The sequence below is a fragment of the Rattus rattus genome, chromosome 11, assembly GCF_011064425.1.
Source record: "Rattus rattus isolate New Zealand chromosome 11, Rrattus_CSIRO_v1, whole genome shotgun sequence".
NCBI lineage: Eukaryota > Metazoa > Chordata > Mammalia > Rodentia > Muridae > Rattus > Rattus rattus.
Window position 1 is genome coordinate 18,519,996 of NC_046164.1, and position 18,539 is coordinate 18,538,534.

The 18,539-nt window shown below is 42.5% G+C and overlaps 1 protein-coding gene across 1 annotated transcript in view; it reads right to left on the reverse strand.

Annotated features, from left to right (window-relative positions):
• Rnf212 (ring finger protein 212) overlaps positions 1 to 18,539 on the reverse strand; it is a 35,129-nt gene that overhangs the window by 2,078 nt on the left and 14,512 nt on the right. Inside the window, exons 3-10 of the mRNA XM_032916430.1 lie at positions 17,674 to 17,748; positions 14,488 to 14,544; positions 13,250 to 13,308; positions 9,345 to 9,397; positions 9,188 to 9,239; positions 7,804 to 7,846; positions 6,101 to 6,164; positions 459 to 531 (exon numbers count right to left, since the gene is read on the reverse strand). Of these exons, the coding sequence (XP_032772321.1) occupies positions 459 to 531; positions 6,101 to 6,164; positions 7,804 to 7,846; positions 9,188 to 9,239; positions 9,345 to 9,397; positions 13,250 to 13,308; positions 14,488 to 14,544; positions 17,674 to 17,748 (476 nt within the window). The remainder of the gene's footprint in view (positions 1 to 458; positions 532 to 6,100; positions 6,165 to 7,803; positions 7,847 to 9,187; positions 9,240 to 9,344; positions 9,398 to 13,249; positions 13,309 to 14,487; positions 14,545 to 17,673; positions 17,749 to 18,539) is intronic.

Genomic DNA, 18,539 nt, shown 5'->3' on the forward strand with positions numbered 1-18,539 from the left:
GACTGAGTCAACCACTATATATGTCTAAGGACATATAAAGATATGTCCTTAGAATTGGTACACCACAGCCATGGGCCAAGCCAGTCTGTTTTTGTGGCTGTGAAATGTTTTATGGGGATATAGTCAGCCTACGAGCTTCTACTCCTCCAACCACCCTTCTCATACAAAGGCAAAGCTGAGAAGCTGCATGAAAATTAAGATTATTTACATCTTGGCTTTTATAGGAAACATTTGTGACCCTAGCCTAGTCATTTAAAGAGCTACTGTGCATCTATCTATTCACTATTCCTTTTTGAGGTCTCTAAGTCACACCTTGTATTAAAAATGCAAACTATAAAGTGTAACATATAATACAACCTTCTCCAAACATGGACACACAAGATTAAGAGACAACTTGTCAGTTTCAGTACTGGCTAGAGGTTTTGTTTGGCTTATGTTTTGCCCTAATGGAGACCTACCTGATAGCCTTTGCTGTACTTGCATGGCTGGGTGTCAAGCTGAGATGCTGGGGTCCCCGGCAGGAGACACTGCCTGTGGAGGGGATAAAGCACACTGTATAGTATTAGTGTATCACAGTACCAGATCATACCTGCTGGTGCTTCTCTGATGGTGTCACCATGTCTCCATTGTGAGATCAGTATCAAGTGACACATGCAACCACAGATCTGACTCTAGACAGTTATCTGAGTGTGACTATGATCCATTAAATACCCCAAGTCCTTCTAGTGCCACAGAAGGGACATGAGTTCTATCTTTGTACTTATGACTTTTTCAACTCGGGCATAATGTAAGCAACTCAAATAAACTGGCAGCTTGATGTAAGTAGTTGGGACCAGAACCAATCAGGCCAGCTGAGTTTTAGTTTCACAAAGTTGCCCAAGCCATGGTGTCTGTTCTGATGGCCAATGGTTAGCAAGGGCGGGCCAGCATGAATACCTGTGGTACACAGGTGATCAGTAAATACTGGACAGCCGTATATGAAGACCTGGAAAGCACCTTAAGGAGAATGCCCCATTGCACTTAAAAAGAATTTACACTCTTCTATTCTCAGGTGATGCTGGTATATGATTTTTTATAAGTTAATTTGGCTAAATTTCTTCGAGTCTTCTAACTTCTTAGAAATTGCATATTTAGTGGTTTAGTAGGCAATAGAATATTGAAATACCCCCAAACTATAGTTGCTGGATTTCTTTTTGATTCATTATATATTTGAGTTTGTTGTTTATACACAGGAATTGTTTTATCTTCCTATTATAGCAAGTATTTGGCATCATAAAATATCTTTTTGCTACTAGTAATATTGTTATCTTAAAATTTAGTTTGTCTAACTATGAAGAAAAACCTCTCTAGTTCCTTTCTGGATGCTGTTTGTATGATGTGTGCTCTGTAAGTTTTTCTTCACCTATTTTTCCTTTGAATTGATTATATTTCTTTTCTTTTCTTTTCTTTTTTACGGAGCTGGGGCCTGAACCCAGGGCCTTGAGCTTGTTAGGCAAGCGCTCTACCACTGAGCTAAATCCCCAACCCCGATTATATTTCTTATACACAGAATGTAAGTGTGATTTTTATGCTAGTCTGACAATTTCTGACCTTTTCCCTGGAGCATTTAGACTATCCCACTTAAGGTAACTTTGTGTAGTTAGAATTGGGTCTACTATGTGTTATGCTGTTTTGTTCTTATTCCTCTTGATATCGTTCCTTGTTAGCTGTTGTTAGAAAAGACAAGTCACTTGGAAGGACAGATTGACAGTTTCTTAGAAAGCTAAACATGCTTTTTCTATGTGACCATAGTAATCAGGTCATATTTGTATTTACTTCAAAGAGTTATAAAATCCATGTTCACACAACATCTCTAGTAGACAGTAACAGCCTTTTAATGGTTGGCAAACTTGAAAGCATTCAAGATATAATTCAGTAAGAAGATGAAGAAACTATGATATATCCATATAATGAAATATTATTAAACACTACAACAAATGAGTTGCCAGGTCCTGAAAAGACACACAGTGAGTAATAGGAACCATAGTGAATAATAGGAACCATAGTGAATAATAGGAAGTCAAAGAATTCCGTCTGAAAAGACTACATTCTTCAGTCTCATGAGGTCCCATTTATTAATTAGTCATCAGGGAAATGCAAATCAAAACGACCCTAAGATTTCACCTTATACCAGTCAGAATGGCTAAGATCAAAAAACTCAAATAACAGAACATGCTGGTGAGGATGTGGAAAAAGGGGAACACTTCTCCATTGCTGATGGGTGTTTGTAAAACCACTCTGGAAATCAATATGGAGGTTTCTCAGAAAATTGGAAATAGTTCTACTTGAAGATCCAGCTCTACTACTACTGGGCATATACCCAAAAGATTTTCTACCATATCTCAAGGACATATGCTCTACTACGTTCATAGCAGCTTTATTCATTCCTAATAGTCAGAAACTGGAAGCAACCCAGATGTCCCTCAATAAAAAAAAATTTTGGTACATTTACACAATGGAATACTATTCAGTTATTAAAAACAAGGATATCATCAATTTCACAGGCAAATGGATGGAACTAGAAAATATCATCCTGAGTGAGGTAACCCAAATCCAAAAGGGCATGCATGGTATGTGCTCACTGATATTAGCCAATAAGTTCAGCAAACCCAAGATACACTCCACAGATCCAAAGAAGTTAAACAAGAAAAAAGGCCCAAGAGAGGATGCTTGAATCCCACATAGAAGGGAGAGCAAAAGAGTCATGGCAGGCAGAGGGAGAGGCAGAGGGAGAGGCAGAGGGTGGGAGAGGGGAGAGTGAGGGGAATGGGGGCAGGATCAGGTATGGAGAGAGACAGGAGAGAGAATGAATGGAAATCTGTAGCTGCTGGGGGTGGGGGGTGTGAAGATTTTCTAGGAAGTCCCAGAGACCCAGGATGAAGGAGGCTCCTAGGAGTCAATGCAGGTGACCTTACCTGACATGCCTGACAGTGGGGATATGGAACATGAAGAGACAACCTCCAGTAGCCAGACAGTATCCCCAGTGGAGGGATGGGGCACCAACTCACCTACAAACCTTTTGACCCCAGATTGGTATGGCCTAAGAGAAATGCAGGGACAAAGATGAAGCAGAGAGGGAGTGGGTGATGGGTGGCCGACTCGTTTTGAGACCTATCTCATGGGCAGGCACCAACCCCTAATGCTATTAATGGTGATGCTATGTTGTGCTTATAGACAGAAGCCTAGTATAGCAGCCCTATGAGAGGCTCCATCCAGCAGCTGACTGAGACAGATGCAGATAATCACAGACAAACATGGGACAGAGGTCAGGGACCCCTGTGGAAGAGTTAGGGGTGGGATTGAAGGCCTTCCAGGAGTTGGCAATCTCACAGGAAGACCAACAGTATCAACTAACCTGGACCCCTGGGAGCTCCCAGAGACTGAGCCACCAGCCAAAGAGCATACCCAGGCTGGTCCACGGTCCCAGGCACATATGTGGCTGTTGTTGCTGTCTGGTGAGAAGTTGGGGATATCTTGATGAAGACTGGACTGGCCCCAAGAAACACAATGCCCCTAATCAGCAGAAAGTAGTAAAAAAAGATCTACCTCTCCTTTCCCCTCTAACTTACTTTCTCTCTTACCTAGTGTAGGGGTTTGGAAGGGATTAGAGTGAAATAAAGGTTGGAAGGGAGGTAAAGAAATAGCTAAATGACAAAATAGACAAAAAATCATACCAACAGTGGAAGATGTCTGACTCCTTTGCCTGTTCTTTGGGAGCTTTTTCTTCCAACTGTTGCCTTGTCCAGCCTTGATCTGAGGGTTTGTGCCTAGTCTTACTGTAACTTGTTATATGCTGTGTTTGGTTGTTGTCCCTGGCGTGCCTGCTTTTGTTTTTGAAGGAAAATGGAAGAGGAGTAGAACTGGGTAAGATGGGAGACTGGGGATGGAGGGCTGAGCAGAGTGGAAGCTGTGGTCAGGATGTAATGTATGAGAGAAAAATTAGAAAAAAAAAAAAAAAAGGAAAAAAGACTCCTCTCTGGTATCACAGCTGCCTTGAGTGAAGAACTGCCAGTCAAGCAGTCAGTTGGACTACCCTTATGTCAGTAATGATGGTTCTAAACACTTTATGGATGCCTTGTGGAAACTATAGCTGCTTGCTGTTGAAACACAGATCCAGCTCTTGAATGCAAATCATTGCCACAATGATTTCAAACAGCTGTACTAGACTCTGTTATGACAAATTTCAGTGAAGTTTGCACCCAAGCCAGAGGGAAGCATATTTCTTGGTGATCTAACAGAGGGACTGTGACTATATAAAATGGACAATGCCATAACTGGTGAATGCAGCAGTCCATTTACACAACAATGGCTGTACTGTTGCAAACCCCTTTGTGACTGTATACGCAGGTTTTTCAATTCACTTTGCTGTCAGCCTGGAGATATGCTCTTATGCTGTATCTGGGTGTTGAAACATTGGGCCCAACCAGTCTTCCCCCAAGTATTCTTCTTGCCTACTTTAGATCTCCATAATTGATATAGCAGGGTGTGGCTAATACTAAGGAGGAGGAGGCAGCAGTGGTAGGAACAGTACTTGTGGAAGCAGTTTCAGTGGGAGCCAAGGAGAAGCTGAGAGTAATGGCCAGACTCATGGCAACAGTGACAGCTACAGTGGTGACAGTGGCAAGAACCAGAGCAGCAGTCATAATGTAAACAGTAGCAACAGCAGAGGCAGCAGAAGTGTCACCAGCTATTGTCTATGGGCCTTCCAGGAAGGCCTGCTCTGCCTTGTCCCAAAATAAAGGGGCGGTGGTCACACGCATCAAGGGATGGTCCTTCCACCTGGTGCACCACTGATGCATGGTTGTCCGATCTGGAAACACAGATCCTTTACACAGGAAACATTAACACTGACTACATCTTGTGGTTCATGTCTGACATGTGTTACTTTTGTTATGTGATTGTCACTCCGCTCTGAAAACTCAGCCTTGCGCCCCCTTGTGTCCAGTGGTATCAGTGACAGTGGCAACAGCAATGAGAGGCAATTGAAGTGTTATGGATATTGGCCAAACCCTAAGGGTCTCAGACATCCTAGGCCTGAAATCTGGAGAATCCTGGGATCTTAGACATTGAAGCTGTAATGGAAGCCACTGTCAAGGGATCTGTCACCTAATACTGAGGATACCAATGTCTGAGTCCTTCATTTAAATCATAACACTACAGAGTGCTACTGCTCCTGCCTACAGCTTAGCTATAAATGCTGTCAAAGATCAGCACTTTCTAAGAGTTTCTCACTTACCCACCATTCCATGACCAGCTAGAGTAAAGGACATGGAACTGGCTAGTAACATTTTTTGAGCTATGTTAATTGTTTTTCTTTGTGTGTGTGCACCTAGAGCCCAGGAGTTAATGCTAGGTATCTTCCTCTGTCATTCTCTATTTCAGTCTTTGAGATAGGAATCTTCCCAATTTGCTAAGTCTGAAACTTTCCAACTAAGCTGGACTGGCTGGCTAGTGAGCTCTAGGGATCCATCTCTCTCTGTTCCCTTAGTACTACTAGGATGTGCACTGTTGTGCCTGGGGAATGGAACTCAGGTCCTCATGCTTCTACAGCAAGCACTTTATTCCCTGGTATTTCTCTCTACCAGTTTAAGTTATTTTTATATTGTTCCACCTACACAAGGATAGAACAGGGGAGAACTGTGAGGAAAGACAGCATGTTTTGAAATTTGACCCATTAGGCAATGAGAGTTCCCATACCCAGACAGGAGGAGGGCTGGGTATATTAGAGAACCCATATGAGAAAAACCAGGGTCTGGAAAGATCACTGGACAAGACCCATCAGGGCAATGGGCCAGCAATCTAAGTCAGTTACCAGCAAATAAAGAGGCAAAACAACTTTTGACTAAACCACAAGGAGATCAGTTTTTCTCCACGGTGCATGATCTTAAGAATTTCTCCTAAAATGATTCACAGTATCTTTGCTGAGGTGAACCAAACTCTCAGTCAGCTAGTAGAGGGCAGTCCTTCAGTGGGTAGGTACCCACCTTTGGTGAAATGTGGCTCTCAGGACACACCCGAGGTTGTGCATGAATCTGAAGTAGGCGCAGGGACTTTTACTCACCCATGCGTCCATCCTGAGGCGGACTAATCAGAGAAATTCTTGAAGGGCCTGCTGCTGTTTCAGGCTAAATAAGCAAAAGAAAACAAGCAGTAACATTTCCCAACTGTCACTTTTATTTCTAAGGACCCATGTCCTGGAGCTCTAGCTCTACAGTCCTGCCACCTCTAATAAAACCACCTGCTCACGGGATGATAGCCCCACAGGCCGAGATAGAACAGGTAGGGCAGAGGATCACCCCTGCTCTCCCAGGCCCTGAAATAGTAAATGATCTGGGACCCCCATTGAGTTTCACTAGGATTATTAACAGAGGAAAGGACAAGCAATCTCCTGAATGATCGTGGTTGGGCTGCCTGGCTGAATCCTGCTTAGGCTCCCTTTTCCCAGAGATACTAGGAGCACAGGTAACGTTGCCATCTTTCCTTGATCCAGAGAAGACCGTCTGCCTTGCTTGTAAAATATTTATCTGCCCCCTTTTCAGATGTCTGCCAATATGTAGCCTGACATTTAGGTTTGAAATTTCACTCACTGAATTATGATTTTTCCACTCTAAGGTATCAACTGTGACTGTTCAAATCTCTGGCTCACCCCAACAGCTCAGGTGCCAAGGAAACCTGAAAGTGAATGACCTGACAAAGAATTTTTCTTTACCATTAATATGGGAATCATGTAAAGCCATGAAACAAGACCTCAGGTAGAGAGGAGAGGTTTCTAGTCTCCAAGGAACTGAGATATGTGGCAGGGATCTGTGAACTTCTGGGAGGCCTGAGGTAAGGAGTAGGGGATTGGAGTGGTGCCTAGTGTAGAGTGTGTAGGCACTGGAGAGAGTGAGCATATACAAGAGGTAAGCGGAACAGAGGTGCAGTTTATCTTTGTGCCAATGTCCAAGGACCTGAAGCATCTCCTCCTCAAGACATGAATAAGTCCTTGAATAAGTCCTCATTCCCTGTTAAACCCCCATTTACTCTGGAATCTATATCCCATCAAAAGCAGGTTCAGGAGACTCCCTTAGAAGTGGACATAACTCCTGATTCACAAGTGCAGACATTGGTAGCTACTTTGGATGGCTATTAGGAGAATTGTCCTCCTTTACAAAGCCCTTAGAACAGTGCTAGTTTGGAGGCAGATCTATTGAAGCAACACCAATAATGAACTCACACCAAAGAAAAAGTGTCATAATAGTGCACGTGGTCTCCTTCCTTTGCTCCATCTTACTCTTTACAGCCTACGTGGTAATGACCCAGCCTTGTGACACATCTCTGAGGGCCTCATGTTTGAACAATATGACATGCACAGAATCAAGTTTTGCCTCAATTGGGAAAGTGACCCTTATGGCCCATTCCTAGGTTTTGGTTCATTTCCACTGTTCTTGTTTCTTTCCAATTTACAATTGTGGTTTTGTTTTTTGGGCCTCCCATTTCTGGCCCACTTATTTTTATGGGCTGATAGGGTTCAGTGTATGGTAAGCAGTTACTTCCTTTTAGATTATGGTCAAGAGCAGGTGAAGCATAGGACTATGAGCCCTGCCACTTTTGCTTAACAATGCATGGGACCCTGTTGCCCTTCCCATAGGCCTGGCCATGAGGATGGAAAGGAATGTTCTTATTTCTAACCACAACCAACACATTCACTCTAGGGTCAACACGGTAGGGTTTTGCCAGAGACTACCATGTGCCTTGAGCAGTGTGATAGCCAGGCACACATACCTTTCTTGCTGGAGAAGTCAGGTCAATATCCATCGACTCTATTCTGTGAACAGTGAGACAAACTCATGAGACTGAAAAATTTGCTACAATTTAAAAAACATCAGTTTAAACATCCCTGCATGTAATAAGTCAAAGAGTGAATTTCCCAGCCCCTTCATCCGGTTGTTTGGACGTGGTTGGTTATAGGTCTGCTACTCTCTGTGTACTCTCCTGGCTGCTCATTAATTGTATATTAGGCATAACTTCTCCAGAGCAGAGCTACAGCTTGCCCTCAGCCTGCCTCTTAGTTCTTCAACTCCTGCCTAGTCCCACTGACCAGACACTCTATGAACAGGAGCATTCACTTACTGCTTTAACATATATCACTAGCCCACACATTACACCATTCATTAGTCAAAAAGAAGACAGGGAGACATCAGCTGGATTTATTTTCAATATGGCTCTCCCCTAGCCTGGCTACATGATGGTAGTGAGCTCAGAGAGAAGAAACACCCTTTCTGATTTGCTTCAATTTAAATTTGCTTTTCTTGGACAGGGATGTTACCCCAACAGTTTCCAGATTCTTACCTTCCTTTTGGTCTTCAGTGTCTTCAATCCAGATATCTACTCTACATAATATTGTCTTGGTGATAACTTTCTATGGGGCAGCTAGAGATAGTCTGCCTGACTGGCTTGATGACTCTACACCCAACAAGAAAGCATGGATGTGCTATAGCGAACATTTCCCAATCATAAGACAGAATCCTGGAACCTACTCTAGCTTGCTGCAGACTTATAAACTAAACTCACAGAAAAAAACCTGTTCAGAGAACACCCTGAGCCCATTAAAGGCACAGACCCATGATGGTTTCCTCCTTAATTCTGACTCATGAGGACCAAGGATAGAAACTGCCTTCCCAAATCAGGTCTTGGACCATAATAGTATGATGAGTGTGCACTTTCTAAGGAATAGCTGGAGATTTTCAAGGCTGAGTTGTCCCAAAGGTACCCAGTGACACAAGTTAGCACTCTCAGAGTAGAATGGTGTATGTTCATAGTATTATACACACAGACACCAGCCTTCACACTTTTGGGTAGGGCAGGGCTTTCTGGATGACTCACAGACACATGATTTTAACTTATTGTTATGGCTGTGGGCATGGTGTACTATGATTGTCCAGTGAGGATCTAAGTCCTGACTCTGGGACCCAAGTTTCACACTAATGTAAGCTAAATACCTAGGGTAGCTGGACATGCAATGAACTACCCAGGCACTTAGTCGGTGTGATTTGGTGATTTGGAAGGAGAACCAGGCAGGAGGAGAAATGTAGACATGTCCATAGATAGAAGTATTAGTTAACGCAATTTTCACAATTTGTTACATCATCTCACCAGGCCCACATACCTGTCAGGGAGTGAAGAGTTGGGTGGTAGAAAGATATATCCATTTGGCTTTGCTAAAGGAAAAAATGATTGAAAAATAATCTTCACATTAGTGCCTACTTTTTGTGGCTTACCATCAGGTATCTTTGTATTCTCTTTTATGATATTACTTCACTTACTTGAAACTGAATTTTTGATTGTGTTGAAAGCTGGTTGTTGTGATGACCTCATACTAAATGAATGAAGTAAAGGTAGTAGATTAATTAATGAAATTGATTTCTCTTTCATTCATTCCAAAGTATATAAAGGCTTGGAAATAGTTAACTGCATGGATTTCTACATGTTCTCTTGTCCTACTGCTTTATTCATTCCCAACTGGAAAGCAAAGTAATACAAAGACTGGCCACCATGTAGACAACTGACACTTCTGGTTGCAACTATTACAACAATGGGTTATTGGTAAGTTATGTTTTAATTGCATGAAATTCAAATATGAAAATGAGGAATATTAATCCATTCAGTTTTAACAGCTAACAGGAGAAATGGAGACAAGTAAATGAGGCTTGTAATTTTTTTCCCCAGCAAAGCAAGCCCTGGATCTCTAATGACAGAAGGCAGCAGAGACAACCTTGCCTGATGTCTTCTGCTAATAACCCTGATCAGTGTCTGTTTCACGCTAAGATGTCTACTCACTGTAGGATGTAGCTTGGCTGCCCCCTGCCTGTTTGACCTAGTCTGGTCAATGTGGAATGCTTATGTGAATGTAGAACAAAGTATGTCTGTTTCCACGGTCTTAGAAGACATGTATGGACAATGCAGATGAGATACTGCAGCCTACGCACTGGTCTGAATGTTAAGATAGTCTATGCTTGTAACCAAACCAGTCAGACCATATAAGCTAAGAATAAACATTAATCAACAACTGTGACTTGGACTTCTGTTCTAAAGTCATTTCCTGGGGCCCTCAATAGTGTTCATTTCTCTCACCTAGTACCATTCATCATAACAGCACATGTCCCTGTCTAATATATAATTTCATTTATTGCTTGCACTCAAACAGAACAAGCAGTTAACATGTTGGCCCACACGAACGTCTGATGTCAAGAATGGTGCCTTTCATATGCCCATGGTGGTCTGACGAGTGTACTGGATTTCCCAGAACACAGGCAATTGTAAACTACTTGATGTGGACTTGGGAACCAAACTATGGCCCACTGAAACAACAGCAAATGTTCTTAACTGCTGAGCCATCTCTTTTGGTCTCCGTTTTTTGAAAATAAGGATAGAGGAAAGAGGCATTTTCCTCAAGATGGAGGCAAAGAAGATCTTGGTCAGGAGCTATGATAAGTACTAACCTGCCTTCCAGTCACATTCTCAGGCCCAACATGGCCACGCCTTCAGGCCAGGTTCAGGTGCTTGGTTGGGTTAGGCCAGTTGGAGTCCACACACACAGGTAAGCAGTGAGAAACATCAAAGTGACTATTCTACATATAAAAGCCTCACAGGAAATTGTACCACTATCTCAGAAAAACATAGCCAAAATGATCAAAGCATGCACCAAGTCTTGTCATTGTGTTGGCTAAACTATGGTGTTATGGATTCCATATTTCGTGGACATTAAATGCAAACAGAGTTTCATAACTGGAGTATTATTGAGGCATTGACTAAAGCAGACAAGAAATGAGAATTTTAATGTTTGTTATTTTCCAGATGGTTATATACATCCAGAATGTTATATACTTTTTGTCAGTTGTAGAACTTTGGGGTGTGCTCCATTATGATGAATGGCTGTGTGGTTCATCTTAATTGCTAACTTGTTAGGATTTAGAATCATCTAAACCTTTGGCATGTTAGTGAGCAAGTTTCTAGACTGGTTACCTGAGTTGGGACAACTCGTTCTGAATGTGGGTGTAGTACTATCCAATGAGCTAAGAAGGTGTTGCACTGAATGGAAAGGAGAAAGCAAGCTGGTCACCAGGATTTATCTGTTTCCTGAATGCAGAAGCAATATGATTAGGTATTACTACCTCCATACTTTCCTATTGTGAAGGACTTCCACTTCAAAATGTGGGTAAAACAAACTTATTTCCTTAAGTAGGATATGCTTTTGTCACAGCCATGAGAAAAATAATTAATAGAGAAAATTGATACTGAGAAGTGGAACTGTTGCTATGATAAAGCTGATCATGTGGTTCTTAGGCCTTTGAAACCAGTTTGCAGGGAGAATGTGAAAGAGTCTAGAGCGTAAAAACTTCTTAGGTTATCATGAGCAGAGCTTGATGGGCCCAAATGGTGGGGAATTGGAAGAAAAAAATACTGACAGAAATGTAGATGGTGGAGGCTCAGCTCATGAGGGTTCAGAGGAGAAGGGCTAGAGGCCATTTGTGTTATGTTCTAAGAACTTAAATGAAGCTGAATTAAAAAGAAACAGACTAATTTGTTTGTGGAGGAAATTAGAAGATAGAATAGTACCCAGGCTGTGCCATGGTTACTGCTCATTGCTCTTCTCTCTTACCACAGAAGAAAAAGAGTAAGAGTGAAACAAATATAGAAATAAATTGCCCCTTAGCAGGAAAAAAATGTAGTTTAAAGTTATAGATAAATAAGGTGTGAGTGATGAGAAAGTAGCTGTAACTGTTAAAGCAAGTAACATCATTAAAGAGAAAACTTAAGCTTTGCACTGGGAAAATAGAACAAGAACTCTGAGGCAAGACTCCCACCATCAAAGGCTCCATCTTGTGAAAAGCCAAATACAACCTAAGAAGAGTTTCCTTAGGATCATCCTGTAAGGCACATAGAGGCTGATGCAACTATGGTTCAAGGGGCCGGGCTCAAGCAGGCAGCATAATTTGGCAGCCTTGTCCATGTGGTGTTAGTTCTAAGGAATGAAAGATGCATCAATAAGGAAACCATCAAGGCTTATATTAAGATTACAGAAAGCCATTGAGACCAAGCAATGTGTGGTACAGTTGGATTCCAGGTAAGGAGGCCATTAGGGGCTACAGCATGAAGATGTGAGGCTGAAGCACAATGGAGATCCCAGAATGTTGGAGATTCCAGGATCATGGTATATCAGCAAAGAATGCTGTTGGCATGGAATGGAGCCATCCTAAAAGAACAGCTTTGTGCATTGTCATGGTGGGCTACCAAAGTCCTTTGGAGCTCAGACAACTGTAACAGAATGATTTCAACCCTGGAGAGTAGACATGGACCAATACAACTTGGTATCTTCCTTTCTGGGTATTGGTCTTACCTTCCTTTGCTTTGCCCTCATTATTTTCTTCTGGAATACAAATGTTTAGTTTGTGCCACTGTATGTAGAAGTATATAACTTGGTTTATTTTGTAGAATCTTACAGTTAAGACATGAACTGTGTCTCATAAGAGGCTCTACACTGACACTTTTGAATAGTGCTGGAACCATTACAAATTATGCAGGCTTTTAAAATTGGACAGCATTTTGCATTATTAGATGGTTGTGGTAGAAAGTTATGGCTGTAAAACGTATGTTTAGTTATGAAGTTGACAAAAGGTAAAATATTATCAGCTTTACAGAATCTATAATCTCATAGGAAACAGAACCTCTGACATATCTCTGAGAATTTGCAAGTTGAATTAAATGAGGTAAAACTATTCCATGTGCCGAAGTTTTAGATTTAATAAGAGGAAGAAAGTGAGCTGAGCGTTAGCACTCATCTTTCTATGCTTCTGAATGTAGATACGATATCATCAGCTGCCTCAAGCTACTGCTGCCGCACCTCTCCTACCACGATGGACTGCTGTACCCTCAAATTGTGAGACAAAGATAAAACTTTCCTTCCTCAAGTTGCTTTTGTCACAAAAGTGAAAAAAATAATCCTAATACAATGGACTCATTCAATGGAAATGCCTTGAAGAGCACATGCCATGCCAGGCTCACCCTCCATAGCTGGCTTTCCTGTCATGCACAAGAGAGAATGCAGGTAGCCACCATCTGCATTGTGGCCACTGTTATCACTGGCCCCTTGCCGATGCTTCAGGAATTATTTGGAAGCCTCCATAGAAACTCTTCATCTCTGATGACTGTTCTCATGAGGCACTCTTACCTTTGTAGTTGCTTGATTTGTAGTACTGACTTTCTGAGGGACTCTTCCAACTGAGAAATCTGAATATAAATATGACTGCATTATTAGACAACTATTCCAAGAGGCAGTTCAGAGAACATACTTGGTTTGTTTACAGTTCTGAGCCTGGCTCTTCTGGACTTTTGTATAGAGCTGAGTCGTGTTAGATCTCTAGAGACACCAAGCTCTGTCTCCACAAGACAGTGGATCTGAGCTAGCCAGTAGGAGCCCAGAGCATGTAAGCTCTGCAAGGTACTCTCTGGAGATTCTGATGTCAAGTCTGAGACAAGTCCTCCTACAGGACATAAACTATCTACACAGATTTCAGAATGCAGTCTACACCATGTCAGGGTTTAGATCTTGTCACAAGGTACGAGGAAACCTCCAGGGGTAGGTTTAAAGTTTCTAATTTTAGAGTAGTATATGTAGAACCTCTCATTTGCTGAGAGGTTTAAGAAGGTAATACACACTAAAAATGTAACCACGACTTGACTTGAGGTAAGAAGCCTCTAGGCTGGATTCTAGGTAGCTGTTAGGATAATGTAAGAGTGCTATGGATAGAGTGCTGGATAACAGAATGAGGTCATGAGCAGTGAGTGCACAGAACCTGGGGACCCTGCCTGCCTATCCCATCTGTGTACCAAGGCAGTGGAGTGGGAAATGCTTTCTAAACTTGATGGCTGGTTCACAGAACACTATGGCGTTATAACTAGCTCTTCATCTCATTTGTTAGATAACCTTTGGAGTTTTTTTTTTTTTAAGGACTTTTATGTAAGAAACAAGAGGGATGAGCAGAGAAGCTCTGCACTGCCCTCATGCTCCTCTGGCCCTAGCATGGGACAGTCTAGCTGAGGGAGACCACGTGGCTAGAGTAGGTTGCTCCATGTAGGTTGCCCAGAGCAGAGGAGCTCCTTGGTAGGTCAGGACAACAGAGTGATGGTCATAAGAAGAAACCACCCTCTCAACTGGAAATGTAAAGGAAAACAAAGCTCCCAGGTGCTAGCGAACCCTATTCAGCCTGGACTTAAAGTTGGTTATAGTGGTGCACGCCTTTAATCTCAGTACTCACGAGGCAGAGGCAGGTAAATCCCTATGAGTTTGAGGCCAGCCTGGTCTATACAGTGGAACCTTGTTGAGAGGGGAGAGAACTGAACTATAATCATGACACTGAAATTATTAAGATCAGACAATTAAGAAACTGAGAGTTTTATTTCATTTACCTTTTCTCGGTAGAAAGTCACTAACCTCCTCCTGTGTTTTTCTTGAAATTCCGAAATCTGAGAAGACAAACATTTCAGCTGTTGAGGACACAGGGTCACAGCACATCTCTTGTGGAAGTCAAAGGCTGTAAGGGACTTTAAGTGTGGGTTGCAGCATGTTTTATTTTACATGTACTCTCCAGCAGACCTACATTTCTTCCTTCAGGGACAGTCATAGATTCCCTGGTTTTGCTGGAGGTTAATGTCTGACTAGAGTGAGACATAGCCTAAATGCTCCAGGAAGGACAGAGTGCCAGAACACTGTCAAATGCAAGGCAGGTTCCAATATGAACTCTAAACCCTAAGGCTCTTTGCCTTCCTAGCAGCAGCCTTTCTGTTTAAGATGCTCCAGTGGTGTGCTTATTCTTGAGAACATATGGTATTTTGATGGTAGTGATTATCTGAGAAAGGCTTCCTGCCCAGTGAATGACCCTAATACTTGGACTAGGGCAAGGTTAAAGAGGTGGAAAGAGTTGAAACAAGGAAACTCAGCACGGTGGCTAGAACTGGCAGATACCAAGCTAGTCTTGTACAGAGTACTAGAACCAGCTATTTCTGAAGCCAGTGCCACCTCTGTCTTCACACTCACAGGGAACCTCATGTACCTTATGTTATGTGAATTGGGTTTCTGAGAATGGCAATATGAGTAAGTGAGCAGTGATCAGAGGTCCACTCAAAGAGAGCTAGTAGATGGTTTGAAAAAATGGTGTCTACTTGGCTGAGACACCAAACTGTTACTCCTTCGCCTAATTCTTCCACCACTAAGTGCTAGTTCCACCGGTACAGGGTGATTGTGGATAAGTGATATTTTAAGGTTCTATATATCCCTCTAGGTAATAGCACAGACACAAGGGTATTCTTCACTCACCAAACAGCTCTCCTTAGACCACAGTTGCATCAGTCTTTGTACCTTCCCCTACAGTTTTGTTGTGGAAAGCAATAACTCACCACAGAGTGTGTATTTCATCCACTATGAGAGGCTACTTCTAGAGATGGAACTATGTATGGCATGAATCTTCAGGTTAGCAGAGACAGTATCCTCCCTAGATCTGAGTTCTGGCTCTACATCCACTATGAGAGGCTACTTCTAGAGATGGGACTATGCATGGCTTGAATCTTCAGGTTAGCAGAGACAGTATCCTCCCTAGATCTGAATTCTGGCTCTACATCCGCTATGAGAGGCTACTTCTAGAGATGGGACTATGAATGGCATGAATCTTCAGGTTGGCAGACACAGTATCCTCCCTAGATCTGAGTTCAGGCTCTACAGTTTTCAGGTGCTCAAGTCTTTGAGTCTCTGAAAATAACTTCAGCTTTTTAAGATAAGACAGGGCCATAGAATGACTGCTGCTCATATAGACAAGTATAGACTCTTTTGAGGCCATCCTTGTAAGAATCTTCACTGAAGAAACAGTTGATACCCTCCTTTAATTGTGCCAGCAGGTTTTGCTCCTCAAAGACCATCTCCAAGGGCCTTGTCACGAACACTCTCCTTGCCTGCAGTGATAGCTCTGATCTTCCAGCTCCTAGCATTCATGGGAGAGACTTGGAGATAAATCCTCCTCCTTCCCTGACTTTGGAAACTGGCAGGAGTCATGTTTTAACAGGACAAGGCTATGTCTGGGGGGATTTGCTTTTCTTCAACTTCCCTTTCATACTTGTGTAAGGTACACTGTATTAACCACGTTCTAGATTTGACCTAGGGGTGGGTAGAGCTGAGAATTGTTCTGTAGTAGTTGCTGTTAGCAACTAGAAACCTACCAGCTGCCAGTCCCCTGCCTTCTTCCTCAGTACACCAGGAACTGGTGATGGGAAAGAAAATGTCATGTACTAAGCCACTCCCTCAGAGGCCCAGATTTCTGTAGTATGTGTCAACACCAATCAGGGTGTGGGGTCCTAGTGGAATGGACAATGGAGCCTAGCAAGGCTTGTTGATGGGGAATGCTACCCTTACCAAGACATGATGATCTTTATATAAGGGCTTTGCTATGAGCACCTTGCAGGTCCATGAATGACTCTGTCCAGTCTCCATAGTTGCTGATTTAGCAGACACAGGATAAATAAAGGATAAATAAAGGATAGAGCCAAATGGATAGTAGCACTGTAACCCAGATTCTTGTCGTATTAATGGGCAAAGGCTTCTTAGAGAGACAAGCTTGTATTGTAGATGAGACTAGTCCTGCCCAGAGAGCCTCTTGTGAGAATGGGAACAAGCTGGACTCCATCTGTGTCACTGGGTCTCCTGTCAACATGGACATTCCCTGTTTAGGTGTTTTCCTGGCTTGTGTTCTAGGGGATACATGGGAGACTTCATTAGTAACACAAAGTAAAAAAGGACTGTGAAACCTGGGAATGGTGGCACACAAATGTACCCCGGCACCTGGAAGGATGAGGTAGCAGAATTATGAGTTTAAAACAACTGGTTGTATAGGAATTTCTATGCTAACTTACAATCAATGATACACACACACACACACACACACACACACACACACACACACACACACACACACACACACAGAGAATGAGAGAGAGAGAGAGAGAGAAGAGAGAGAGAGAGAGAGAATGCAAAGGAATTATATAAATCTTTACCTTGCACCAAGACAGCAAAAAAAGGCCGACCCCAAGGCCCAAAAAAGCCCTATGCTAAACCAGGCCTGTTCAGAGCCAAGAGCAACACAGCTAAGAAAGAGAGGACAGGAAACTGGGGTAAGGGGCAGGGAAGGACAGCTTCCCTTCAAGTTGAATATATCCAGATAATCCAAGGAATCAAGTTAAATGACATGCACCTTTGGGCTCAGCATAGGGGACACTGACACATGATGCTAGGGACAGAGGTCAATGAGGTCACTGACTGCAGGCAGCAGCATATAGCAAGGGTGTCAATAGGGAGACGAGTAGAAAGAAACAGAAAGGCAAGTGTCACAAGAGCACAAACAACAACACATAAAACAGATAAGGTCAGCACTGAAACCTTTTTGTGCAAATATTTTCAAAATAAGATAGTTAAAAGCAAAACTTGGAGAGGCAGAAGATATTTTCATACTCACCTCTGCAAGAGACTGGCCCCCAGAACACTTATATCACAGGGTCTTTGAGTAATGTGCTCTGGGCCTCACCAAGTCAAGCCTCAAGCTTCTAACTCACCTGAGAGGTCTCCTGGGAATACTTCTTGCACAGACCATCTATGTCCAGAAAGAATGTCTGGATATTGGAGTTAGTCTGAAGAGGAAGCAAAGGACTATGTAGGAATTCTTTCAAGATCTACGATTAACTACCCACAACACAAGCAAACAGCAATTCACCCCTGTGAAGATGACCACACCTCCAAGGAGCATGCAGGGCAATGGCCCACACTGGCAGCTACTGAGCAACTCTGTACCACATGCCCCTCTACATCCTGTGAAAATATGCTTCAAAACAAAGGTAAAAGGGTGACTTTTCCCCCAGACAAACAAAACCCAAGGGGATTTGTCACCAACAGATCGGTATTAAAAGCAAAAGTAAAGTAATTCCTTGGGTAGGAAATGATCATTGACAGACAACAGAGTTTCTCAGCAAAGAGCAAGAGAAGAGGGAGGGTGGGGAAATTCAACCGAGCATTAGCCATGTGTGGTAGTGTTGTGTTGTCAATTTAGTACAAAGTAAGAGACACTATTCCATCTGGAGAGGGAGAGGATGCTGAAAAGGTCAATGGACTGAAACCATCTGAAGTCTTTCCATTGCCAGAAAAATCTAACTTAGATAAATCTCCTTTAAAACAGATTTTATTTTTATTTTAATTACGTGTATAATGTTTGTATGCCGTATGTTCGTGTGAGAAGATCAACAGAGTCAAAAATTAGCTTTCTGAAATTGCTGGTTCATATTACTCAATACACATTTGGCAAGGTTGTTCAATAAAAAAGAACTCATAATAGCCACTCTTAAAATTAGGGAGAAAACAAAAAGCAGGGGGTGTGGTGGCACATGACTTTAATCCTAGCACTTGGTAGACAAGAGGCAGGAGGATC